General features: G+C 34.1%; 1 protein-coding gene across 6 annotated transcripts in view; it reads left to right on the forward strand.

Annotated features, from left to right (window-relative positions):
* Window positions 1-27,350, forward strand: part of XRCC4 (X-ray repair cross complementing 4) — a 340,456-nt gene that overhangs the window by 129,086 nt on the left and 184,020 nt on the right. For all 6 annotated transcript variants that reach the window (XR_003909977.1, XR_003909976.1, XR_003909975.1 and 3 more), the window contains exon 7: window positions 25,464-25,611. Coding sequence is in view for 3 of the 6 variants with exons in the window: in XM_029942551.1 (XP_029798411.1) it covers window positions 25,464-25,611 (148 nt within the window). In the remaining 3 variants the exon portion in view is untranslated. The remainder of the gene's footprint in view (window positions 1-25,463; window positions 25,612-27,350) is intronic.

Raw genomic sequence — 27,350 nt, forward strand, 5'->3', positions numbered from 1 at the left:
GGAATGACATATGGCCCTTTGTAGGAAAGTGGATGGACCTTGAGGGTGTCATGCTGAGTGAAGTAAGCCAGGCAGAGAAGGACAGAAACCATATGTTTGCACTCATAGGTCCTAGCAGGAAAACAGGAGAGACCTAATGGAGAACCAGGGGGGAGTGGAGGAGGGAAAGAGAGATGGGGAGAGGGATGCAAAACTTGAGAGACTATTGAATACTGAAAATGAACTGAGGGGGAAGGGGAAGGGGGAGGGGGGAAAAGAGGTGGTGGTGATGGTGGAGGGCACTTAAGGGGAAGAGCACTGGGTGTTGTATGGAAAACAATTTGACAATAAAATATTATGGAAAAAAAAGATGTAATTAGAGGCAGTGGCCCTAAATATCTCTTTATTTGCAAAATGAGATCTGTGAGGTCAATAATGGCCAAATGTTGGCAATTTCATGTGTTTCAACTTAACTATTTGGATTGCTTGGTGCAAAGAAATAGGGACCAGCTTGGTTTGGAGAGGATTTGCCCAACATCAATTAGCACCATCACTAAATCCCACCAAAAGGTGATTAAAACTAACAGAAACGACTCTAGAATTTAAGCTCTGTAGTTCACATATTCCCTTTCTCTTTAACGGATGCTCTGCTGCCTGTTGTTGGAGGTGAGTTTTACGGTATTAGGAGGGACTGCAAATGGTGTGATATGAATAGGAACTTTAAAAAAATGTATTGTGCAAATTGGTCCTGAGATATTAGTCTTTGATATACACTGTAACACTCACAGACATTATGACGGCCGTCATTATGATGTGACTTTGGTGACCCAAAGGTTATTAAAACTGCTAGGGCCAGTAGTGGTGACAGTGATGATGCAGTATCAGGGACGATTCTCTTATCGTTAACTCAAGAGACCAAGGGTAGATTCTGGAAGAGATGCTATAGGCACTGCTTTGAATACATTTCCATGGGTTTTATTTGAAAAAAAAAAAAGTATTTAAAATTGAGTACTAATAGGAAGATAACTTTAAACTAGAGACATAAATACCTTCTTCGAAATGATCTTCATTCCATTAAAACTGTATACCAGGAGACGAATGTTAAAAATATTCTTTGCTAAAAATGAGTTTTATGACCAAATAAGTTGCAAAAACACAGAGTTAATAAAAATTAAACATATGTCCTTACTTCTAAATAGGTCAGTCTTTAATATGTTAATTAGTATGCATTTTCAATCTTGTTAAATGAGGACTACACCATGCACCATTTTCTGCAGTTCAACATTTGCATTTTTAGAAAGTTAATTTATTTCTAACAGAACGTGAGATTATTGAAAATTAAGCAAAGTACATAACAATATTTGATATACTTTACTTTCTAATTTGACCTTCTATGCTGAAATTAATTTCATTGATATTAAATTAGGTCTTTAATAAATAATGTTTGGTGAAATAGAGGCTTCCTTACCCTGTTATGTGCATTTGTCTTTATTCCTTTTCATTGGTTATTCTGTTTCAGAGATGTTTGTGACATGCTTAGTTTGAATGTGCAAAATTATGAGGTTAGGTTATATTAAATTTTAAAATAAAAATTTTAATAGTATCGACTTTTGAGAGATTTAAGCAATAATACATGGGTTGAGTTTACCTGGCAAAACTCTTGGCACTCTACTTATTAAAAAAAATACTTATTTCAGGGGCTAATTCTTGTAACTTTTTAAAAAAACTCTGAAGGTTTCCTCTCCTGGTTTTCCACCTGTAGATCAAGCTCTTTCTCTGCTATATTATGGTATAGCTTTTCAAAGTAAAATAAAATTAGATATTGTTACCATTAGAGTCAGAATTCATGTGAGTAATATCTTTAAGACATTATGTGTACACAGTATTATATTCTTGCTTTGATTTCCATTACAAAGGAAATCAGGAATAATGAATCATTTCTTTTAAAAAATTAATTGTTTTTTAAGTGACCGCCTTTTGTTTAAATTCAAAGATAAAGAAACAAAAAATGGCATCTGATAATTATATGGAGAACTTCCCATAGACATGCTGTCAGTCAAAAAGACTTTATTTTCAAAGCCGAGTCCTCCTAGCTCATGTTACTAAGAGTGTGATTGGCAGAAACCTCAGAATAAGAAGTGAATTGTTAGAAACATAAAATGAAGGTGCCATCACTTTATTAGTATCTTTCTGTTACCTCACCTCATGCTTATTTAGGGACAAAAATTTAAAAGCAAAAAATTAAATACTTTAAGAACTAACCTGCATTCTCTTGAATTACATCTCTTGAATCACTAGCTCTTTGTAATTATGGAGAGGAAAAGTTACCTCTTTATAAGAATTCCTTTTTGGCCTAGAATTGCTTGTGTATCATTGTGCTTGTTTAAATATTATATAACTTAGAATAACCCACGTGATTTAGATGGTACCACATTCTAATCCTGCTTCCTTACTTGAACATTAGCATCATGAAAATAAAGTATAAGTCTGTAAGGAGAGGTAGCATAGCCTATTTTAATGGAAAAGATTTAGACTGAGCTGAGAGCTCATGTCTAATCTTCTCTTTATTATTGTGGATAGAATACCTGTTTCTTACCTCTCTATCAGGCAAGGACGCTGGCAGCCTTGGATCAATAATATATATGAGTATTTGTACTCTGTAGATTACACAGACTAATGTTATTCTGATTGATGATACTCTTTTATTTAGGAATATATGGCTTCCAAAAAATGATATAGATACAGTTTGCCTTGTTTCTCATACTCTTTGTTCTCTGTGTTCTAAAAGTTAGTTGAGTTAATTTAGTGTTATTCCTACATTACCAATCATAGTGCCTTTCACACATTAGGATTTCTAACATTTGTTCATGAAATAGTGAATGATTCCTTTGTAGTATAATTTAATATCTTTGAGATGAATACAATAAATGCAGTTTAAATTGGATTACAATTTTTAATTCATCTTACCTGCCATGTTGTTTGAACACTATTAGTAAAATGTTGATACATTTGGACTTCTATTGTTATCTGGCATAATATCAGAACTGCCTCATAGTTTATTTTAGCGTAATCGTATTGCTAAACAAAGCCCGGCAGTTATGACTTTTGTTTGGCACAATTTCCTACCTATTTCAGAAGGATAAAGTATAATTTATACTAGTTGTTTTTCCCTAAGCTTTATAACACTTATTTAAACATTGTGTTATATCCAAATTAGCCTAAAAGACTCCATTCATTCTCTGTTCTTTGGCTGGTATGCTACTTACTCACAGATTCATTGACTATGATTGATTATAAACTGCCTCTGAGACCCACTTACATGGATTGGTCATTTGTTAGAGTTTAAATGAGTCACAATTCCCTCTGCTATTGGACTTTACAACGTGTTATAAGGTGTTTTTAATGGCTTTCACTGCAAAATACACTCCTTTTATCTGCAAGCTAGGCTGGTTTAAATCTCTGTTTTGTTGGACACTACTCTAAAGAAAACTTACTCCCCATTATACTTTTCTTTCCATGAAACCATATCCTAGAGTATTTTAAAGACCAGAGGGCAATCTAATTATGCCTCCATTAAATATTTTCACAAAAATCAGCATTTACAGTTTTCTGCATCAGCCTTTTCACCAAAATCACCTTTTACATTTGCAGCATTCCTGAAACATTTTTAAATGCACAACAAACATGATCAACATAGTTGTGCCCTTGCCTGATTGTGAACTCCTAAAGAAAAGGGATAAAACCATGGTTTACTCATTTTTGCTACTCAGCATCAGCTTTGTATTTAATAGGTAGCCACATTTATTTTTGTCAAATTGAATTGTCATAATTGTATAAAAGATTTATGAAAAGTCTTAATAACAAGTGTTCTATGAAGATCTGTAGTAGAACTGTTACCTAAAGCCAAAAAATCAACAGCAGGAGCTGTGCTGTCACATAATTCTCAGGTGGCTGGGTAAAAGACCAGGTGTTAAAGCATTAGGACTTTCACTGGAAACTATTTTTTCAGTTTGGGGAGAATGGAGTATGTGTAGTTTTGTCCAAGTATGTCTACTCTTTCAAAACAGTACCAAAATTAGGGTGCCTCGGATTACTGTAATCAAATTTTGTTCAGACCAAGGTCAAAGAGTCTGCTAAGTTTCTGGTCAAAAAGAGTAATGGAAAAGTGAACCAACATTGATTTTGTGCTGCTCCGTGTGAGATGCTCTGCTAGGTGCCTTGTGTAATGTATCTCATTTCATCTTGACCACAATCAATATCAGGCCTTCTAGCTCTCTGTTCTAAAGAGAGATTAAGTAACTTGTCCAAGGTCACACAACTAGTGGGAGAAACAGCCAAAACTTGAACTCATTTGTGGGTGACAGTAAGTCCATGCTATTTAATTACCCACTCTGTTATTCAGGTTCTTTTACTATTAATTAATAACTAGATTTAGTTGTTAAATCTTAACTATTTTATATAGATCAACTGTCAAGATTTAGTCTAAAAAATGCTGAAGTAAAGCACCTTTTTTGGGCATTTATTATACTGGAAAATAGTTATTAAGACATTATTTAAAATTCAATTGGATGCACAGCAAGGCTTAATCTGAGATCAATATATATCTTATTTCTCTGACTTTGACATGGATAACCACATGTTTCTGTGTCCAATTGGCGAATGGAAATACTCAACTGATTCTGATTTTCCTTGAAAATGAGTCCAGAGAGGGAATCAGAGCCTCCTCTACTCTTCTCTCTCCCTAGGCACTCTAGAGGTTACTGTTGTTAATAGTCTCCTGCATCACTGTTGAAGTTTCAATTTAATAATGTAAGTTGATCTTCTGCTTACTTATTGCCTCAATAGGGGGAACCCATTCTTCCTCAGAAATGAACAGACCTTTCATGAATTTACGTATTAGCCAGAAACCTTTCCTTACTGCAACTTCTATTGTTTAAAACTTTTAGTTAACAACAATCATTACTGAGTGATTTACACCATCATTATTTGTAGCACTATGAAAATACAGGCTTCAGTTGTAGATCTACTGATAACTTTCTAATGAAGGTGTTTGTTCGTTTATTTATTTATTTATTTATTTATTTATTTATTTTTACCAATCTATCTGCATCTCATTCTTCTTATCTGTAAAATGTAAGAGGAAAATTAGATAACCTGTGAAGTTCAATCAGCTCTTAATTTGTAATTTCCCAATGTATTTAAAGTGTACTTTTTGTTCTATAAGGAGGTCAGGGAAAGTCAGCAGTATGCCAGGAGGTAACTAAGGTTGGTTGGTAGAAAAATTCTCAAAAGTTTTCTTATACTTATTGCCATCCCAATAATTCTGAAAGGAATTAGTCTTCTAAATGGTGGAGGAGGCTATATTAATGGAGGCTACCTTACATTTAAAGAGGTTTAGGGGCGCCTGGGTGGCTCAGTCGGATAAGCGTCCAGCTTCAGCTCAGGTCATGATCTCATGGTTCATGAGTTTGAGCCCCCGCGTCTGGCTCTGTGCTGACAGTGAGAGCCTGGAGCCTGCTTCAGATGCTGTATCACCCTCTCTTTCTGACCCTTCCCTGCTTGTGCTGTCTCTCTCTGTCTCTCAAAAATAAATAAAAAACATAAAAAAACAACTAAAAAAATAATAAAATAAAGATAAAGAGGTTTAAATTTGGGGTACCTGGGTTAAGCATCTGACAATGGCTTAGGTCATGATCTTACAGTTCATGAATTTAAGCCCTGTGTCGGGCTCTGTGCTGATGGCTCAGAGCCTGGATCCTGCCTCAGATTCTGTGTTTCCCTCTCTCTCTGCCTCTACCTGTTTCTCTCTCAAAAGTAAATAAACCTTAATTTTTTTAATTGAAGAGGTTTAAATTTAAGCCCGATTAAATATGTATATTTATATATTTATTATCATATAAATATATAGTTTAATATAGTACTTGTCACATACTAAATAAAAATTAGCTGATGTTAGCATTGTTATTAATATTACTGTTACTATTACTGTTACTATTCATGGTGGTGGTGATGGTAAATAAAGCTGTTAAGTGCAATAACTAACATACTGCTCTTTTATTTAAATTTCCAAAAATATTTAAAGAAAATATGCTAATAGTCTAAATTCTAGTATTCAAATATTTTAAAAAATTCCTAGAATTTTACCATAATGGAATTTAGTAATAGATTTATGAAGAGATATAGTGGTGGTCCTCAGAATGTAAGATCTTGCCTCTTGAACAAATACTTTTGGTTTGGGGAAAGGATCTGCCAGGCTTGAGACATGTGAGTTGTTAGGATAAACAATGAGCTTTCATACCCCTGGGCACTTTCAAAATTTGGACAAAACTGCTGTTCTCTAAAGATTCTTTTAGTTCTTATTTGGGTCAGTAAATGTTATTAAATGCTCACAAAGCCCTTTCTTTAGTAAATTCTCTAATTTGCAGGCTGTTTTTCAGTAACACAAAAATAAACATTAAAGGATGAAGTAGAAAAATATAATAATAAACACTAATAAATACTAATAGAGAAAGTGTTCATCTGTGTGTATATATGAGCAAATGAGAGAACTGTATTTACCTAAGTGATTTTGTTGATGTTAAAGTAATGATTTTTCCATGAAGCAACTTATTTTTCATAAAAGAAGGAAGTTTAGGTCATACCTTTTAAGTATACAGTTTTCAGGTTCATCAGAAATAAAAATATAAACCATTTTCTCAGAAAATGTAAAGGTTTTTAGGATACTGAATTTTTGAAGCATAAGGAACTGGGCAAAATACTTTTAACTTTTACTTTAAGAAATGGTTAGTTGCTAGGAGACCACAAATCGGTGCTAATGATTCCAAGTTTCAGGCAGCTCTCAAGTAGGCTTGTATTTTTTTAGAAAAGATGTTTAATCCTGTTCACCCCAGACTATGCCATTAATAATTAAATGTCTGATGATTCTGTTCTCAGAGAATTTTAGAGTTTGTTGGAGAAAAGAGAAATAATTGTCAGGTAGAAGAAAATAATATGTTAGAAAGTGTCTAATTTATTTACACAAGCATTTGTTAAATGTCTTTTAGGAGTTGAGTCTGCTGTCTGTCTGACTCCAGGGAAGCCACTTTAAATAAGATGTTGTCTCTGCTTGTTAGGAGTTCCCTCTCTAGTTGGGGAAAGGAACATCTAAATAATTAATTACAATGGAAAATCACAAGTGTAGGATCATGGAAGGTACTCAGTTTATGGTTAAGTGAAGGTGTGATTAATGAATGGATGTTTACAATGCTGTGTACAAAGTCTAAGAAGGTAAAGAAAAAGGAATGACTCTCTCCATCTGTAGCTTTGAGTTTGAACTGTATATTGAAGAGTGAGTAGTAGATCTAAAGAGTGAGCAGGTAAAGAAGGCAGCCCAGAACATTCCAAGTGTAGAAAAATCATGCAAAAGCATGAAAGTCTTTAAAAAAAAAAATGTCCCAGAAACAGTTGGAACTGTGTGTCCAGGGAAGCACACAGCGGCAAGCTCCGTCCTTTGTAGATGACACCCAGATCTGGGCAAAGTGGATGCAATCACCAGGGAGGGCCAGCTAGCATAAGATCTGGGAGTTCTGTTAAGAGCAAAGGTGGGGCAGCTGGGTACCTTATTTGGTTAAACGGCTGACTTTGGCTAAGGTCATGATCTTGCAGTTTGTGATTTTGAGCCCATTGTCGGGCTCTGCGCCGACTGCTCAGTGCCTGGAGCTTGCTTTGGATTCTGTGTCTTCCTCTCTCTTTGCCCTTCCTCTGCATGTACTCCGTCTCTCTTGCAAAAATAAACATTTAAAAAAATAAGGAAAAGCAAAGGTTAGTTTTGAGGTGTTTTTAGAACCCAAATAAGTAATACAGGTGTGTAAAAACTAGTCTTTATATTCATGAATATAAAGAATATCCTGTAAGATATTCAAAGAGTGATTCACTCACTGTGTTTAAAATTCCGTAAAATAAAGTAAATAACTTAAGAAAACCGAGTTGTAAGATTTTTAAGTTAATGAATTTGTTAAATCATTTCACTCATTTATTTTAAAATCCAAGAAGGACAACATAATTTTCTACTAGTCTACTTCTTTTGTAATGAATATAATGGATAGGTGAATTAATTCTATTAAGTTGAATCATACTTTTCCACTTCCGGTTCACTGATACTTTTTTCTTCTCACCTCAGAAGAAAAATCTCTTTCAAAAATGCCTTATACTCTAAGGTAAGAAGGTTTTTACCTGAGACCCACAGTAAGAATATATTTCATATTTCAGATGAGTATACACATTCGTATGTGTATATAAAGCTGACGCATTTCATTTCTTGAGACACGACTCACCCTGTTACATCTCATGAATTCTAATGTTCTCTAAGATATTTTAGTTTTAAAGTCTGGTTACCATCCACTTACTTTATAACTTAATGGGTGTCCTGGCCTGCTCCAGACAGTATTTGACCTCCTTAATCTCTTTTTAGTGTGTTTCTTTATTAATGCCTATTCTCTCACCTTCAAGGAGTCTTGTCTATGAAATTATAAATGTATGCAATTCCTTTATCCTAAAATAAAAAGCTTTTCTCTCTTGTTCTGTGCATTTTTAAAATTATTGTTGGAGCTAACCTTCATTTACCTGCACATTTCTAATATGTATGTAATCAATACTTGCTACTTCAACCTTCCTGACGCCTTGGGCCTTTTCCCAACACTTAGCAATTTCATCCAAAATCACTTCCCTGATAATAGCAAACCACTTATATAACAGTTAATTTTCCAGGCTAATTACTTTATAAATATTAACATATTTAGCATACAACAGCATAAAGTAGGTATTATTATTATCTACTTAGAGATTCATTAGCTTACTCAACTGGGCTTCAAATCCAAGTATCACCTTTGGCTCTCTCTCAAACAAGTTTTTTTGTAACACTACCTTGCTGTTTGCAATTTTCAGCCAAGGTATATTTACATCCCCCTCCTCCTGATATATCATTTCCATTGAAAGTCGAACTTATTATCCTTAAAGAATGATATGTAATATTGTAGAAGTAGTAGTGATTGGTCAGTGGTCTGGCTGTGTGCTTCTTTTACTTTAAGGAATAAGAATGATGTCTTAAGGGATGTGGTGGCATTTCACAATGTTGAGGAGGTTGGTTGAATGCCCAGCAAAAATGAAAATGTATTTAGGCGTATATTGGTTTGCTATTGCTGCCATTATAAAAAAAATTACCATAGCTTGGATGGCTTAAATGACAGAAATCTATTTTCTCATGATTCTTGGGACTGGAAATCCAAGATCAGTGTGTTGGCAGGTATAGTTTTTCATGAGGCTTCTCTGTCCATTTGCAGATGGTTGCCTTCTTGGTGTGTCCTCTCATGACTTTTTGTGTGTAGCATTTCTGGTGTCTCTCATATAAGTATACCAGTCATATCAGAATGGAGCCCGCTCATATAACCTGACTTAATCTTAATTGCCTCTTAAAGACTATATGGGGGGGACACTCATGTTTTTAACAAGGAGTTTCTTAACCATGAAAAGGGCAATCAGTTGCACATAATTACCTTGGAAAGGACTGTGGATCAATTTTAATGAAAATGAGAGCTAGCAAAAAGTTATCAACAGAGTGTTGATCCTGAGTACTGACATCAGCAGAATAAAGGAGGCAATAGATAAGGAAAGTGGAAGCACATTTTAGTGATGTGTAGGAAGGAAGGGCAAGAAAGAATGATGTACTAGATTTGATGACCTAACCAGCCTCCTTAGGTATAAACCAAAAGTTGATGTTCAGGTGTCTGAATAGCTCACATCTTTGCTGTGTACCTGTCACTGAGAAAGACTAAATTAATGGAGAGTGTGGAGTAAGGAAGCAGTAGTGGGGATGTGGCAGATGAAGGCAGGCTGTCAGAGCGCATCTTTTCGAGATAATGTACACATGTTTTTAAAATTGAAGGGGAATAACTAATTTAAACATGTAATTTTTCTAAAATTCCAAAAGCTATATACTATTTTATAATGGTGAGTTTAGTGAATACAACTCTCCTCATTTTGTACTCGAAGTAATAGTGATTTCTTCCTTATTATAGATCACATTTTCCTATTCTATGTGTCTAGTAACTTTTTTTATTATATACTGGTCATTATAATTTATGTTGTTGAGAGTATGGAATCTGTTGTCTTCTTTTAAAGAATGTTGAGTTTTGTTTTGGCAAGTAGTTAATTTACTGGCAAATAAACTTGATCCTTTCAAGCTTAATTTTTAGGGGTGTCACTTGAATGCTTAGCATTTTTGGTGTGGTATTTTACTCCACCAGTCGGATGTTCTGCATCTCAGTATATGTAACATTTGGAAAAAAAATTTTTTTGAAAGAGAGAGAGAGAGAAAGAGAGCACATGTGGGCACAGGGAGAGGGACAATCTTCAACAGTTTCCATGTTCAGCAATACAGGGCTCTATCTCATAACTGAGATCATGACCTGATCCAAAATCAAGAAGAGTTGGACCCTTAACTGACTGAGTCATCCAGGCTCCCCTGTAACATTTGGAATTTCTGTTCAGTCACAGCTCTGGCTATTTTCTGCTGGGCCATACAGTCTTGCTCTGTGCATGTGCAGTTTTTATTCATCTTACACCTTAAGATGGCCCCTTTTAGGGCTCATTTTTGTTTACAGTTATCTGGGGTCCAGTATCTTGCACTGTAGTTTCCAACTATTTCAAGAGTACCAAACTCTAATTTCTGCCTATTCAGTTAAGTGAAATCCTTGTGTTCTGCTTGGGCTCCATCTACCTCACTGTGCTGAGGTCCAGAAAAATGCCACGAGTCAGAAACACAGAGTGATCCTGAGTTCACCTCTTGTATTTCCCTTCTTTCCGGAATCATAGTCCTACTTCTAACTGTTGTCCACTGTTAAAAACCAATAAATTCTTCTTGAGAAGTTTAAAGCATCTTTAACATGAGTTTTGATAAAATTAAATTCAGCTTTGTAAAGAGTGCTTTCTGCTGAGGTCAATTTTATATATTTAGACTAACAGTACTGTTTTGAAGAAGTTAACATGGCTATCTATTAGTACATATCAAAGATAAATCACACCAGCTTGAAACATTAATGTAAAATACTTTATTAAAGCCCCATCCTTAGAAGGAGCAGCATGTTAAAATCACTTGGGTTGAGAAAAGTGTTCTGAGAATGGTTTCGTCAAAGAAAGTTTGTTTTCATAGCTCTTGATGTCCTCGGGTAACTAAATCAACATTCTTCCGTATTTAATGAAAATAGGTTTGGAAATAGCAACAGGTGTTTTGGTAATAAAAAACTATTCATGGCTTAAATCATTAGGGTGCCCTATTTTCTTTATTATAATTACTGAAACAAGAGATTTTGAAATTAATCTGTTGCTATATATATAGACCCCTTCTGGTTAGTGTAGCAATTTAGAATTAGGAGATTTTAAAATAATTTATTGTCTAAAAACAAAACAGAAATATGTAGTTACTAGGAAACCTAGGAATATCATTTTATTAGCAGCATAGAAGTAACACATTAATACAGATAAATAAGGAAGAATTGTTGACAAATTACTTTGTGAATAATTGTGTAAGATTTTTTTCATGATTGTAAATGTATGAGTTTATTTAAATTTTCAGTTTTAAAATGTTCATTTGATTCACTTAATAAGAATAATTACTTAACTATAAAATGAATATAGATGAAGTAAATAATTGAAAGATATTTGAAAATATTTCATTTGACCAGAGAGAAGAAAAAATACAAAGTAATTATAGATAACAGTTTGGTTAACATTTCCTCCTTTTCTCCCTTTCTCTCTCCCCTCTCTATCCTCTCTCTTTCTCTCTCTTCCTGCTTTCTTTTTCTTTTTAAAAACAAATTTAGATCTAATTTTACTGTCTATTATTGTGATCTAAGGAAGAAAATTTGAGGCTAGGTCTCCCAAAGTAGTGAGATAGTCCTTAGTTATCTGGATAACTCAGAGGTTCCAATTACTTTTCTGAGAGAAGGGATTTGTGTTTTGCCAGTTTTTCTGGATAATTGCCTCTACACCCTCATTTGCTATAACGTTAGAGTCATGGCATTAAGGTGTATTCATACCATCCTCTTGCCCAACCTTGATGGTTTATGATTGAATTGCTTGCTGCTTATTTGTACTCCTTCTGCTTCCCTCAGTTTAGAATTCAAGCCAGTCGTTTGGGTGTCATGATGGGTTTGATAGCTAAGCTACTGTTAGCCAAGGTCTAGGGCTTGGGAAGATCTTAAATCTTCCATGATTGTATTTAATGTTATTGTTACATAGGTTTTGGCAATTTACAATGTGAAACCACTTTAAATAAGACAAAAAGCCTAAATTTTCTAAATTTTTAATTGCCATCTAAACGTGTTAAAAGTTCATGTTAAAGGGCAGTGATTTTTTTATTTTAAGGGCATTGATTTTTTTAATCACTGTATTTTTCATTTAATTGTTTCTGGATTATCATCTCTATAAGTAGAAATCGTGCCTATTAATATTTTAAAGGGCAGTTTTGTAAAATGTTATAAAGTAGGTATCTAAAGTATGACAGTTGACCTCAAAGGTGATATCCAAAAGAATGTAGATATTCTTTTTTATTTCTGTTTTATCAGTCCCTGAATCAGAAGGTAAGGCAAAAATTTTATGCTGATTCCACTCTGAGAAACTAACATTCAGCTTTTACTCAGTGATTTATGAACTCATTAAATTTACCTTTTCCCTCTGCAATTCCAATTTGTCAAATGAATCCAATGGCAGTTATGTAGACAGTGAATTTAAAGCATGTTGCATAAGCGTCCACACAATCCTGTAACCTACAAGAAGTGTGTTATTGACTGTTGAATACTGAGTTTTACAGATCTCTATTTTTCACCCTCGTGTTTCTGTATTTTCTCAATTATCTATCCTAGTTTCTTCCCAGTTATTTTTTACCCCTATTTTTGGTCTTAGTTAGGAATGGTACTTCTCACTTTTATTTACAGCATTTATAAATTTTTATTTTCCAATTTACTTATGTATATGTATAGGTATAGATTTATTTGTCTATATGAACAGTAACACACATACAGACAGTTTTTCTACTTCTTTGTTTTCCCAGCTGTGTTATGATAACTTCCCCTGGGTAACTGTGTTTTTTGGCTAAGGTATCTGGTAATCATTATTTACAAATAATATACTTCTTTGTATAAGGTCAGACTATTCTTCACAAGGGCTTTTTAAATGTCAACTCTAATTTACTGTATTAGGCTTTGAAATCAATGTTTGCTTTATAACAAATATCATTGGCTTCCCTTTTTTTTTCTTTGAAGTATGTTTATAGGTAAACAAATCAATCGAACTTTTCTTATTTTTGTTTAATTTTGTATTTAACTACAAAAGTATTTCTGTCTTTTAGGTTTTATTTTATTTATAATATCTTCAGTATTTTCCTTGCTGCTATTTTCCTTTAAAAATACTTTGAATACCAACAGTATACCTACCAGGCAATATGATGGACCTTTTTTCCTAAATTAATTAATGATGGAATAATTATAAATACCAAGATGTGGGGATATATATAGTACCTACTTCATTGGAAAGATTGTTCTTATATTGGTAGCCTTATCTTTTTTTCCATTTCATACAAAATTATAATGTCTAAAAATTCTAGCCCTTTATAGTAATATTTTGTCCATTCAAATTTACGACAAAGCATTATGGTAAATGTATAGGTATAAAAGCTTATTTTATGAATTTTAGAGAGTAAGATGATAACTCTGTGAGGCCTACTATGCTATGATATCCCCACTTCCCATTTCATGATTAAAATACCATAAAACTGGGACACCTAGGTGGCTCAGTTGGTTGAGCATCTGACTTTGGCTCAGGTCATGATCTCATGCATGGTTCACAAGTTTGAGTCCCGCATTGGACTCTGTGCTGGAAAGTTGGACAAAGACTCAAGCCTGCTTCAGATTCTATGCCTCCCTCTCTGTCTTCCCCTCCTCCACTCATACTCAGTCTCTCTCTCTCTCAAAAATAAATAAACATTTAAAAAATAAAAATAAAATACCTTAAAATTGAAATTTGGACTTATTAGTCATTCATTTATGAATTATAGTTCAATAGCATTATATATACATAAGTTATATATTTACTAATATGTAAATCATAGATTTAATTAATATTTAATTTAACCTTCCTTAACTGTGTTTACTAGATAAATATAAATTTTACGAGGGGTGAAAAAGTTACATTTTTAAGTAGTTCTGCCACTCACCTACTATTCTACTTAACAAATGTATGTCCACCAGTAATGGAAGGAATCAAGCCTGACAAGAGTTAATTTCATTAGGAAAAACTTATGAACAAGTATGAGTAACAAGAAATGGTAAGCACTACTTAGGTAGCCAAGTAAGTAAGGTGATATCTTCATCCATGAAGGAAAACAATGAAAAATTAATTGGGAACCCTAGAGAAATCTGACTAGGGAAACATTAGAGGAACTGATACATCTTCCACAGAAGATTAAAATGATGACATTAAACCAGGAAAGCTAGCAAGTCAAATCTTTCTGTATTGATGATGTGTTTAGGTTATTGAAGCCCTTGAATATTTTTTTTCAAAATACAGTATCTCTACAAAACTACACACCATGGTAGTTATGAAATAATTATGGACCAGTATACAGAATTATATACACTATGTATGACTGTATTTAATGGAACTTAAGTAATTTTTAAGGGTAGTTTTGATTAATTGTGATTATTTGCCATATGCAGACTGTACAGTAAGATTCAACCCCACTGAATATACTGCTCCTTAAGAGACCGACAACAGGTTTTCCACACTTCATTTTTCTAAATCTATGACCTTCCCACTCTATACTGCGGTGGTAAGAGTAGTCAAAGATACTATGGGAGTACAGAAGAGGGACACCTAACTGAGACGTATGAGGCTTTCTAAAACAGTAGTATCTTTACTGAGATAACAGGGATGGGTGAGAGTCGGTTGAATGGTAGGTGGGAAACACGGTATCTGGAAGAAAATCATATGTGCAAAATTCAAGGGGGGACTGAGAGAGAGAGAGAGAGAAAATGATAGATGCATCAGACAAATTTCAGTAAGGCTGTTAAAAGTAGGTTGAACCAAGAAAAAAGAGATATGAAAGTGCTTTAGAGAGTTTTACCTTTGCTTTGAAGGCATTGAAAAAGGACATGACTTGATTAGATTTGCAGTTTTAGAAAAATTCTCCTGGATGTTTTCTAGGGAATGAATTGTAACTACTTTGGCTATTTATAAGCTATCACAATAATCTAGGGAAAAGATGGTGTAATACTGTGAATGCAGAGAATTATTGGACAGCGTTAAGAACCTTTTACAGGATGCTGATAGTATGTGTAAGATGAAGTTTTGGAAGGCATTAAGAAGGATTCCCAGTTTGGTTTTTGGCAAATTATGGGATAGTACCATTATACAGGCTTTGCCACCAGTGATTGCTAAACAAGTTTCATAAGTAGAAGATCTAATGTTGACTATACATTCATAATAAACTATAATAAATTGCCATTGTTATTCTCTTTGTCAAATCAGTGCTTAAAATTATGTTGATATTGTTTGTCTAATTTTGAATATTAAGTCAAAAGGATATACAATTATTTGTTTTAGAATAAAACATTACAGATTTTTATTGAAAAATAAAAACTCTACAAACAAAAATTCTTTTAGTTGCCCATTTAAAACAAAAGTTTGGGGTACCTGGGTGGCTCAGTTGGTTAAGCGTCTGACTTTGGCTCAGGTCATGATCTTGCAGTCCATGAGTTTGAGTCTTGTGTCGGGCTCTGTGCTGACACCTTAGAACCTGGAGCCTGCTTCAGATTCTGTCTGTTTGTCTGTCTCTCTCTGCCCCTCCCTTGCTCACATTCTGTCTTTGTCTCAAAAATAAAAACATTTAAAAATTAAAAAAAAGTAAAAACATAAGTTTAATGTAAAGAAAAGCATGTGAAGATTTGGAAATAAAATTTCTGAAGGAAATTTTCTTGTCTGCTCAAAACATTTAACCCAATACGATCTTTAAAGGGCCTCAAAATAGCCTTATAGTACATTTAGTTCTTATCAAATTCAGATAATACATAATAATCATTTGTAAAGGGCATAATGAATTATAGAATATGGGCTTTGTTTTGCCTTTTTTTGGCTTTGTGTGTGTGTGTGTGTGTATTTATTATAGTTGATGCACAATGTTACATTGGTTTCAGGTGTACAACACAGTGATTTGACAAGTTCATATGTAATGCTGTGTTCACCACAAGTACAGCTACCATCTGTCCCGTTACCTCACGATTATAGCGTCACTGATTATGTTCCTTATGCTGTGCTTTTCATTCTTGTGACTTAATGGATATATCATTTGCAAAAATCTTCTTGCATTCAGTAGGTTGTCTGTTTGTTTTATTGATGGTTCCTTTTCAATACGAAAGTTTTTTTTTTTTAATTTAATCCAGATACTCTATTTTTGCTTTTGTTTCCCTTGCCTTAGGAGATGTATCCAGGAAAGTGTTGCTATGGCCAATTACTGCCTACCTTCTCCTTTAGGTTTTTGTGTTTCTAGGTCTCACATCTAGGTCTTTAACCTAATGTGAACTTATTTTTGTGTATGGTATTAAAAGTGGTCTGGTTTCATTCTTTTACATGTAGCTAGCCAGTTTTCCCAGCACCATGTATTTCAGGGCTTTTTTTTTTTTTTAATATACAGAAGTAACTGTTTGGTCTCATTTATAGATTAAATGAGACCAATTTATAGATTAAATTATAGATTAATTTATAGATTAAAATAAAAACCTTCACAGAATTGCCTATAATCATATTGTCAGTGATTAATAGTAAGGTTTAGGATCCTTCTTAAGTATTTTATTAACTCAGTATAAACATTATCTTAGTTATTTGACTATTTGGCAGATAATTTTTATTTTAATCCTTGGTAAATAAATAGTGCTTTAATCACAGTTGGTTTGAAGGCTAGTTGGGACATGTCTAGCATTGCAGATCCTTTTGAAAATCTTTGCACAATTTTCAGGGGAAACCTCTGAAATTTAGCCTTATATCTGCCTCTTTACAGAACCAGTATGAACGCACTAAGTTATATCACAAAGGCATTAATCTTATTACAAAGGGGTTTAAAGAAGTAAAAATAAAATAGACTTTTTCTTAGTGTATCAAAATTATTTGAAAAATTTCAAAGATTAAACAGATACTGGCAAAATGAAGTAGAAAAGTACATCATGTCACGTAACCTCACTTAAGTCCTTCCTGCTAAAAAAGAAAGGGTCTGTGACTAAAAGTCACAAAGAAAGCATCTGTGACTTTAAAGAGACGTCTGTGACTTAATGATTCTTATGTATCTAGCTTACCATATAATTATGCAGCTCTTGACTTTTGCCTCATTTGCATTTATTTTGAGATAAAGAGCATGTCTCCAAGCAGGAGAGGGGCAGAGAGAGAGAGGGAGAGTGAGCCACCCAGGGCCCCAACTTTTGTCCTATTGTCATTTTAACTTGCTAGTTAGACTCATTTTCTTGTCCTCCTTCTGACCAAGTTAACAGAATGTGGTAACACAGTATTTAAAATAGGGGCACCAGGGTGGCTCAGTCGGTTCAGTCCAAACATTTCATGACATAGGTCACAGGCAGAGGCCATTTTACAAAGCTGTTGAAAGCAGAAAAACTGTAGTTTTGTTTCCAGGAAACTCATTAACTATTAGAATTGCTTTCCAGTGTTTCTGATTTTTAATTACCAAATGATATAAATTGAAAGCTAATGTTGCTCTTTCATATACTACTTTTCCTCACTGATATTTTTTTTTCTTAATGTTAAGTAGACTAGAAGCAGCTCACATAGCTAAACAGTAGTATAATATTTTATATAGATTGAAAATAATTTTTAAGAGGTTGTTAACTTTTTAGCATTTAAGCATTTATATCAGCCAGTCAACTAATATTCATTGAGGGATTACTGTGTGTTTAGAAGCCAGCTAGTCTATTTTATAATAGCAGTGAACAAGACAGACTCAACCCTTGCCTTCATGGAGCTTACACACATTAGACAAATAATTATAGCATCATGAAATCTACTGAGAATGCTGTGGCACCGTATAAAAGACTATCCAAAAAGGTGATGGTGTAGCTTCAATTTAGAAATGCTCTTTGAATTCACGCTTACAGAGCCTTTAAACTTAACTTTATTTTTAGATTTTAAAAAATGTTTTAATATTTATTTATTTTTGAGAGGAGGAGGGAGAGGGAGGGGCAGAGAGAGAAGGAGACACAGAATCTGAAGCAGGCTCCAGGTTCCGAGCTGTCAGCACAGAGCCCGACGCAGGGCTCGAACCCATGAACCACAAGATCATACCTGAGCCAAAGTTGGACGATTAACTGTCTGAGCCACCCAGGTGCCCCAAAACTTAATTTTAGAACCCAGTCTTATCAGTTTAGTTAAAGTGAGCTAGCCTTTTAAATTTTCTCCTTTGGGAAATCTGCTATGTCTGATACTGATGATTGTGCTTTCAAAAGAAATATTCATATAAGAAGAAAAGAAATGTGAGAAATCAAGTTATAATTGGTGCTTAATAATGAAAAAGAAAAAGCTTCACAGATTAGTTTGGAAAAACTAGTGAAAGGTTGGAAAGCTGCACCTACCTTAGGACTTTTAAGTTAGTTCCTTTATAATTGTTTATTCGACTTAACAGTCTTCTTGCAAATAGTAGTGTTCTTCCTCTCTACCCAACTGTAATCTTTTTGAAAACCTGGTAGTGGTATCTCCTGGATAGTCCTTGACACATAGAAAACACTTAGTAAATATGTGTTGAATAAGTGAAGGAATGACTGAAACGTTAAGATTTAAAGAACTGAGTTCATTTGGTTAAGGTTTTTTTAAAAAATCACATTGTTTTATAGGTGCAGAACAGTACTTAATATCTTCAAATTAGTACTTTTCAATGCTGTGAATAATTCTGGAGTCTGTAGTTTATCTTTAGTGGCTCACCCTGCCTCTGACATTGAAAGTATTGGATTTGCAAAGATGACCTCTTACATTACCCTTGTGTCATGGGTATTTGTCATTAAGTCTCTCTTCCAGCTATGCCGGCTAAGAGAGGAGCCCGGCTTTTAGAAAAGTATTTATATGTGGACACACACACATACACACACTCTTTTAAGTGTTTAGTGTAATGTTAATTTTCAGTTTACTTGGTGATTGTTGATTAATAAGTTAAGCCATTGACCTTTTGTGTAAGGTGGTCATCATTTATTCAGATTAGATTGTGAAAACTGGGTAGCAACTGATTACAGATTTGAAAAAGGTCTCTGATGAATGGTGAGGGAAAATAATGTTTGCTTGTTTGGTCAGATTAGAAATTTACTACCTCAAGATAGGCCACTTTAAGATACTGCTCATTGAAAAATGGTGTGACCTACCTTATCTCAGCTTCTTTTTTGCTTATCTTTATACTTGTCAATAAGACAAACTACAGAAACATGAAGTAGCTCAAGTCACTGGTTGGCTGTTTCTCCTAGTGAAAGAAATAGTATTTTTTGAGGTTTCAGATTTACTTAGGGTCGTATCTTGCAGTTTGGATTTTGGGGTTTCCTCTCAATATTTTATGTCTTTTGAAATAAAACAGAATGACGTATTGAATATAAACTGTAATAAATATTTGTGAAATAGATAAATGAATAAAATAGTGAAAAACAGCACAGCAGACTGGCTACTGAATATGTATAACAACAGATAGTTCTATGATAATTGGATAATTTTGATTTTGGAAAACCATGAATTCATCTTAGTTTCGGTTTTTTATTGTTTTATTTTTATGTCTCTCTTAAGCTGTAGATGATATCTTAAAAGTTCCTCAGATTAATCTAAATTAATCTCAACTTGATCTTTTATAAGGTGACACACATTTTATTAAAAATGTTTAAACGCTGATATCAAATATTTTGACACTGCAATTTATAAAATATTTTATCTCATTTAGTCATGTCAGAAATCGAGTTTAAAATTTGCTTCTCATCTTAGAAACTTAAATTCTGTAGTATCATCAAGGTAAATGTCAGAAATAGAGACTCAGACCTGGATCTTCTGATTCTGCTTTTCCCTTCACCTCATCTAGAGGGATAGAAATGAGTGAATTTTGATTAAAAAATAAAATAGGCATTTGAAAATAAGGGTTCAAGTCTTATATTTCTCATTATAACACTATTGGGTAATATGTTAGGGATATAGCAAAGTGCAAGGCATGGCCACTAGCTGGAGGGTGTTTATGATCTAATTGAAGAAATAAGAGGTATCTATAAAACAGAATAACAGTGTAAGACAGCGTGTGTGTTGTGAGTGTGTGTGAAACTTACAGAGAAAGGAGAGAATGCCGTGGATTGGAGCTACTGGCATGACCGAAGTGACCGAATTGGGCTGTGCTGGAAGGGAGCACACAGTTGAGCCAGTAGTTTACCAGGTAGTTTAGCCCATGAGATTTATGCAGATGGCTGGCAGTTTAGCCAACAGTGTCATTTTGTCTGGACATTGAGACATTGAGAGTACCCAGGGAAGCCAGCACTGCCTCTCATGTCTGAACTACTCCTGCCAAACTCCTGCGGTTCTTCTGTCGGAGGAGAAGAAGTGTGGCTTTCTCTGGAGCCACCTTTCACAATAACAAGGCTTGTGTAAAGATTCCCCATTTTCTAGATTCAGTGAACCTAATGAGAACTTGAAATTCATCCCACAGCTCTGCCCATCAATGTTTTAGCTGTAGTAAGTTCATTGGCAATAGTTTTTTTTCTTTTCTTTTTTTCTCTTTTCTTGTCTTTTCTTTTCTCTTTGAAAAAAAATCCTGGAAATGGTGAAAGACACATTGTCATGACCAAGGCTGATGATAATAGTAATAACTGAGAATTCTGGAGGTGAAATCTCAGGGGAAAAAAACTTTCAGTATTAAATTCATATTTCTCTGCCTAGATTTGAAAGATTGCAGATTTATTTAGCATATCTCTGTCCCCTTTTTCCCTCCTCTCCTTGCTTGCTGTCCATACTTATCCAGTCATGTTCTGCATCTTTCATGAATACTACTCCAGTCAGACCACATTTCTTCTCATTATCCTTTGAACATTTGCTGTTCTTTTCCAACTCTCTTTATTTTTCATGTGTAAAATGAGCCCATACCATCTGGTAATGTTAATAAGAATTGATTTTTTCCCTAAAAATGGGATGTAGTACTTGAAAGTGAAAACTTTAGTTGTTGCCCTTAAAAATATGTAAGGTTATGAATAATACAGACTTGGAAGTCCCATATTTGACTTCTTATATATACATATACATACATATATGTGTGTGTGTGTGTGTGTGTGTGTGTGTGTGTGTGTGTGTGTTCTTCAGACCCTTTGTGTTGTATGTAAAATGGCTCTGCTTATTTGGAGACCCAGAATAATTTTTCAAAGGATCCAGTGTCAAAAGAGCAATAGAGTATCGAGTATCAAGACCAAATTGAGTTAGAGGATCAAATATTAGCACAAGTAGAAAATGGAGGTAGGATGAGTTGAACTTTGAGGACTCCTGAAAATAAGCAATGTAATGCTTAGGTACCAGGGGTGCCTTGGGTGGCACAGTCATTTAAGCATCGACTTCAGCTCAGGTTATGATATTGCAGTCCATGGGTTCGAGCCCTGCATTGGGCTCTGTACTGACTCAGAGCCTGGAGCCTGCTTCGGATTCTGTGTCACCCTTTCCCTCTGCTCCTCCCCACTCACACTCTGTCTCTCTCTGTCTCTCTCTCTGTCTCTCTCTCCTTCAAAAATAAATAAATATTAAAAAGAATTAATGCTTAGATATCAAGTGTGGAACTTCTGCCCCTTCTTCCTGGTTTCTGGCATTTGTGAGAGGAAAGAATAGACTGCAACTTTTTCCTTTTCATTAAAGTCTATGTAAACATTACCAAAACTTTATTTTAAAGGAATATATGAGTTAAGAAAATTGATTACAATGCAGTTTTCTATTACATGTATAGAATAAACTGAAAGAAAAACTGTTTCCCATAGTTTAAAAACAAAATCAAAAAAGATATATTTGTTTTAAACAGTAATTAACTTATATGCTAGCCCTTTTCCCTCACGACCACATTATAGAGAGACTACTCTGTAATTGTCAAGAAAAAGGAATAAAAATGGTGCAGTGAAGTGACCTAAAACACTTGGTTATACACAATTTTTAGATTCTTTGTGGTAAATAATGAAAGATACCAAGAAGCTCAGAGTATGATGATAATAATAGAAAATTAACAGATTAAGTCCCTCCCCACACATACAGTTCTCAACTTAATATTTAGTAACAAGTAAGCACAAAATAACTTACGAACCAGTTATATAAACTTGAAGAAATTCCAGTTGTCTTTTCAGGTGTCTCAGTCACACTCTCCTATAAAAAGTTTACATTTGGCAAATGTAAAGACTCCTGAGTCAGGAGTGATGATTCTTTCTGATATCAGGTGACCACAGTTGTACAGAGTTCACAACTGGACAGAGAACTATTTAAAAATTTAGCCTGGGCTGTCATCTCCAATATTCAACAGACCTCAGTGGATTATACTAACTTCATAAAGTGGTAGAGAGTATCTCTAAAGTATTTTAGTCAGTTTGTGTGTCTGGAATACATTTAATTTCACTCATGAGAGCCCATATGCGATATTCATCTTACTTGTTTTCATGCCTTGTGTTCATCAGGAGATACACAGTTTTTTCACTCAGCATATTAATTAATAAACTATTATTCATTTATATACAAATAGCAGGAGTGCATCTAGTAGCTTCCTCAAGAGTATGGTCTTTACTATTTACTATTAGAATCAAAGAAAGCCAATATCATATGACTTCACTCATATGAGGACTTTAAGACACAGAACAGGTAAACCTAAGGGAAGGGAAGCAAAAACAGTATAAAGACAGGGAGGAGGACAAAACATAAGAGAGTCTTAAATTCGGAGAACAGAGGGTTGCTGGAGGGGTTGTGGGAGGGGGGATGGGCTGCATGGGTAAGTAGCATTAAGGAATCTATTCTTGAAACCATTGTTGCACTATCTGCTAACTAACTTGGATGTAAATTAAAAAAAAAAAAAAAAAAGAAGCCCTCAGTCAGCTCCTGGGCTGTGCGTCTTTGAGTAGAGGCTAGCAGCACTGGGGTTATAGCTTACCCTGATTAACAATTTAATTGCAATTGTATTTAAAGTAAATTCTAAACTTTATAACATAGTATAACCATATTGCATATAAAACATCTTTTTGGGTGCCGATGTGTTGTCATTATTGGGAGTTTTGATTTGAATGTCAGAATTTATTGATAATTTAATTTTTTTTTAATTTTATGTTAACATTTTAATTTAAACAAATTTAATATTATTACCTTCTCGATGTCCAACATGTCATTAAGTGCAATCTTTTTTCATTTTTCAAGTCTATCGACAATTGAAATAACTCTGACTCTCTAGATTTGTTCATAGGCGAGTCTGTACTTTGTTCATTGCTTATGTGATTGAGTAAATCCTATGTGAAAGCAAGCTGGGCAAGAAGTCAGGGAACCAGTTATCTCCACAGTTACCTCATAGCCCAATAAATTAGGGAAGTCATTCAGCTTGAATGTCTTCAGAGAAGCACCCTTTGTTATCTACTCTTCTCTACCAACACATTCATAGGGATGAGTAAAACAAAGTAAGAGAAATCTAGTGGAAATTCTGTGCCCTAATAAACTGCTTTGCAAAGTAAAATATGCTTTGATTGGTATTCAGTTAATAATAATCAAGGAATACTACTTTATCCACTAGGGAGAAATATTTTTATTTGTCATATTATAAAATATCTCAAAGGCTGTGTGAGGTCAAGTTACTTAACCTCTCTAAAGATGTGGTTTCTTCGTAAGTAAGATGAAGGTAACAATATTAAGTTCTTCTCAAAGCTAAAGATTAATAGTATATGTTAAACCCATAAAGAAGTGTCTACCACATGTGTTCTAACAAATGGTAGGCATTTTAAGTACAAAAACAAAAACAACAGACTTCGAAGAGAGTGGTCAACAGTGTTCAAGTAATTTCATTCAGGCCACTCAGAAAAGCATGGGTTACACCAAGTGAGAACTCAAAATACAGACTGTTTTTCTAGAATGTGATACATGTGTGACTGATAAACCACTCATTCTGCAGAATTGTGCACTAAAAATAAGCTTATGGGGAAAATGAGCTTATGGGGGAAATTAAGTTTAGGCAGACCATCCAAAATCTATGCAGCTTCGTGTTGTTGTTATTAGTTCTCTGGTTACAGTCCTAATGAAAACATTAACTCCACTAACTCTCTAGCAACATTTGGACCCAACATCACAGTCAGCTAACCATTTGCATCACATTTCCCCTCAAATCGAGGAGATGGCAGTTCCTGAGTGCATTTGATTCCAGTACTTTTCATCAATGTTGAACATCTGATTTAAGCTACAGGGAAAAACCTGTTCACAGCTTCTTTCTTGAACAGAAATCCTAACTGTTGCAAAGTATAGGGTTCTTGACTCCACTAAATTAGCCCGTATGTGTACTAAAGGTATTGACCTGTACAAGATTTTTAGCCACTCATCTCTACTTTTTTAGGACTTTATACATTGTTAAGACTTTCTCTTTAATTGGGATGAAAACTTGCCCCTGATCACTTTAAAATGTCAACATGCTAGAAAAAAAATCATATGATGTAGCAAGGTACCCAAAGTTTAAATTATATTGATTTTGTTCATTATTTACCAATGACAAAGGGGCTCTTTTATATAAATATGTAATATAGAAGAATATACTATGTATTAGATGAAAGAATTCTGAACTTCCCTAAAACTCTTTAGAACTAAGCTGTTTATAGGGAAAAGGAATACAAACCAAATGTTTCTTTTATTGCTTCTGTTTCAGGTGTATCAAGCACTTTTTAGGGGTAGTTTAATGGATTAGCTGCAGTAGAAACATTTGCTAGAGTTTTCTTACATTTCTCTGTGCGTATTCCCCACAGTTGGCTAAAGAGTATGAAATTATCTCTGGATCACTAGGAGAAGTCCCCATTCCTGTTATAATTAAAATTTAATATCAATATGACTTACCCTATTCCTATAGTAGTATTTTCCCCCAAGCCACCTTTTAGAGGTGTCTCTAAGGCACTTCTATCTAATATTGGCACTGAGAGATCAAATCGCCTATAATATATTTGGGACGGTTATAGTGCAAGATAGGCAGAGACCATAACTTTCATCAAGTTATTCCCTGTGTAAAATATACTTTATGTTTTATATTTAAAGTATTGTAATCTAGCTGGTTCAGTTTTCCAAATCTTCATGACTAAAAAAAAAGAAGTTATGCTAAATTTTAATTGTGTCACTTCATATTAGTGCTAAAGAAGCAAGTTCTTACAAATCATATGCATAATTTCGTTGGGTCACATTTTTATATCATTTTATTTTAGCTACTTCTAGGGGAGATGATTCCATTATTTCAAGTCCCGATGTCACTGATATTGCACCAAGTAGAAAGAGGAGGCAGCGGATGCAAAAAAATCTTGGAACAGAACCTAAAATGGCTTCTCAAGTGATTCAGCCTCAAGAAAAGGAACCGTAAGTCATTCTTTTTATTTATTTATTTATTTATTTATTTATTTATTTATTTATGCCAAATGATGAGATATCATTTTAAAAATCTAATATCTGATCTCAAGAATTATATTTTTATTTCTGAATTTACTTAAGGCTATTTTTAAAGAACAAAAATTTTGATTTTGGAAATTGTAAAATGTTCAAATCAATGTCTTTTGTCTGGTATTTGGTTAATTCCTATTAATATCTAAAGCAGAAGTGCTAAAAATATAAGCAAAATGTTTTTTCTTGTGGTTTTTATAGATTAATTAGAAATGGTGTGTAGACACTAAAAATGTTAGAATTCAGCTTGTGTTCAGTAAAGTGTTTCAATCTGATTTACTGCTTTAAACAGACCCATGTAGCATTTGAATTAGCTACCTGATTTGGTTATGCTTGGAGTTTTTTCAAGTGAAATGTCTCTTCCTAGTCATCTGTATCTCTCTATTAAATTTTGGAATTACGTGTTTTATTTTTACAAATTTTTACTCTTTTATTCAAATACCCTCTTTTGATCTGCATCCCAGTTTAGTTGTATATTGAGGAGTTAGGATGAGTAACATATTATTGCAGCAAAACAGTCAGGATTTATAAAGAGTTTTTATCAGTTGAATCCCAAATGAATGTGCAAATCATTTGTATGGATATATGTATATATGTGCCCTGAGAATTTCTTTTTCTTTGGACTTTTAATTTAGCAAATAGTTACTGAACAGTAGCCATGTGACAAATGATACTACAGATCTGTGGTTTCACAGTGTGGAATTAGGACCCCCAGTACCGTCCACAGACTCGTCTCTTCTTTAATTCCATGCCTGTATGAGCCCAGTCTCTTCATATGTTTCAATTAAAATAACATACTACATCTAGTTAAATGCAGAAGCTTATGAGAACCCAGCTCTTTTCATTCAAGCCAGCCATGGAACAGATTCACAAAAGTGTAAACGTAGTCCTCATGAGATTTTTTGTTGAAATATAGTGATCTTTCATAAAGAATATCATATTCAGTTATCATATACTAGGCTTATTTTTTAATGAATTAATAAAAAATTAAAAATTTTCCCAGTTTTTAATTTTGAATATGATAAATATAGTCCATATAAACAGAAGCTCTTGAGAGCCTCAAGAACTTTCAAAAGTGAAAAAGGTTTTCTTTTTACACTTGTAAAAGTTTAAAAGCTTTGCTCCGGAGAGCAGAATTTTTGAATTTTGTTATAGACAGTGAGGATGCCAAGACAGACATAATCCAAGCCTTGAGGAAACTAACAGCCTGACAGGAGGGAGTTTTTGAGTTTATGGTATGAAAGTAACCATTGTACAGTTAATAGTGGAATTATTTTGTTTGTCTACTTATCAGTGGGTTTCTATTCTCTCCACAACTGGCCTGATTTATGGATATTTGAAAATGCCATTATGTCTTTATGTCCTTATGTCTTTGGACAATACATACAAAAACACAATGTACACTAAATTCTTACTGGTTTATACTTAGCATCTGAATTTATTTATTAGCTCATCAACCTCTGGCTTCATAGAGTTCAAAAGCATTGTATTATTTATTCATTTATTCATTCATTCATTTTGGGGAGAGAGAGAGAGAAAGAGAGAGAGAGAGAGAGAGAGAGAGAGAATGAATGACTGACCTGGGGAGGGGCAGACAAAGAGGGAGAAGAAGAATCTTAAGCAGGCTCCATATTCAGTGTGGAGCCCAGTGTGGGGCT

Source organism: Suricata suricatta, chromosome 6, assembly GCF_006229205.1.
Source record: "Suricata suricatta isolate VVHF042 chromosome 6, meerkat_22Aug2017_6uvM2_HiC, whole genome shotgun sequence".
NCBI classification, from domain to species: Eukaryota; Metazoa; Chordata; class Mammalia; order Carnivora; family Herpestidae; genus Suricata; species Suricata suricatta.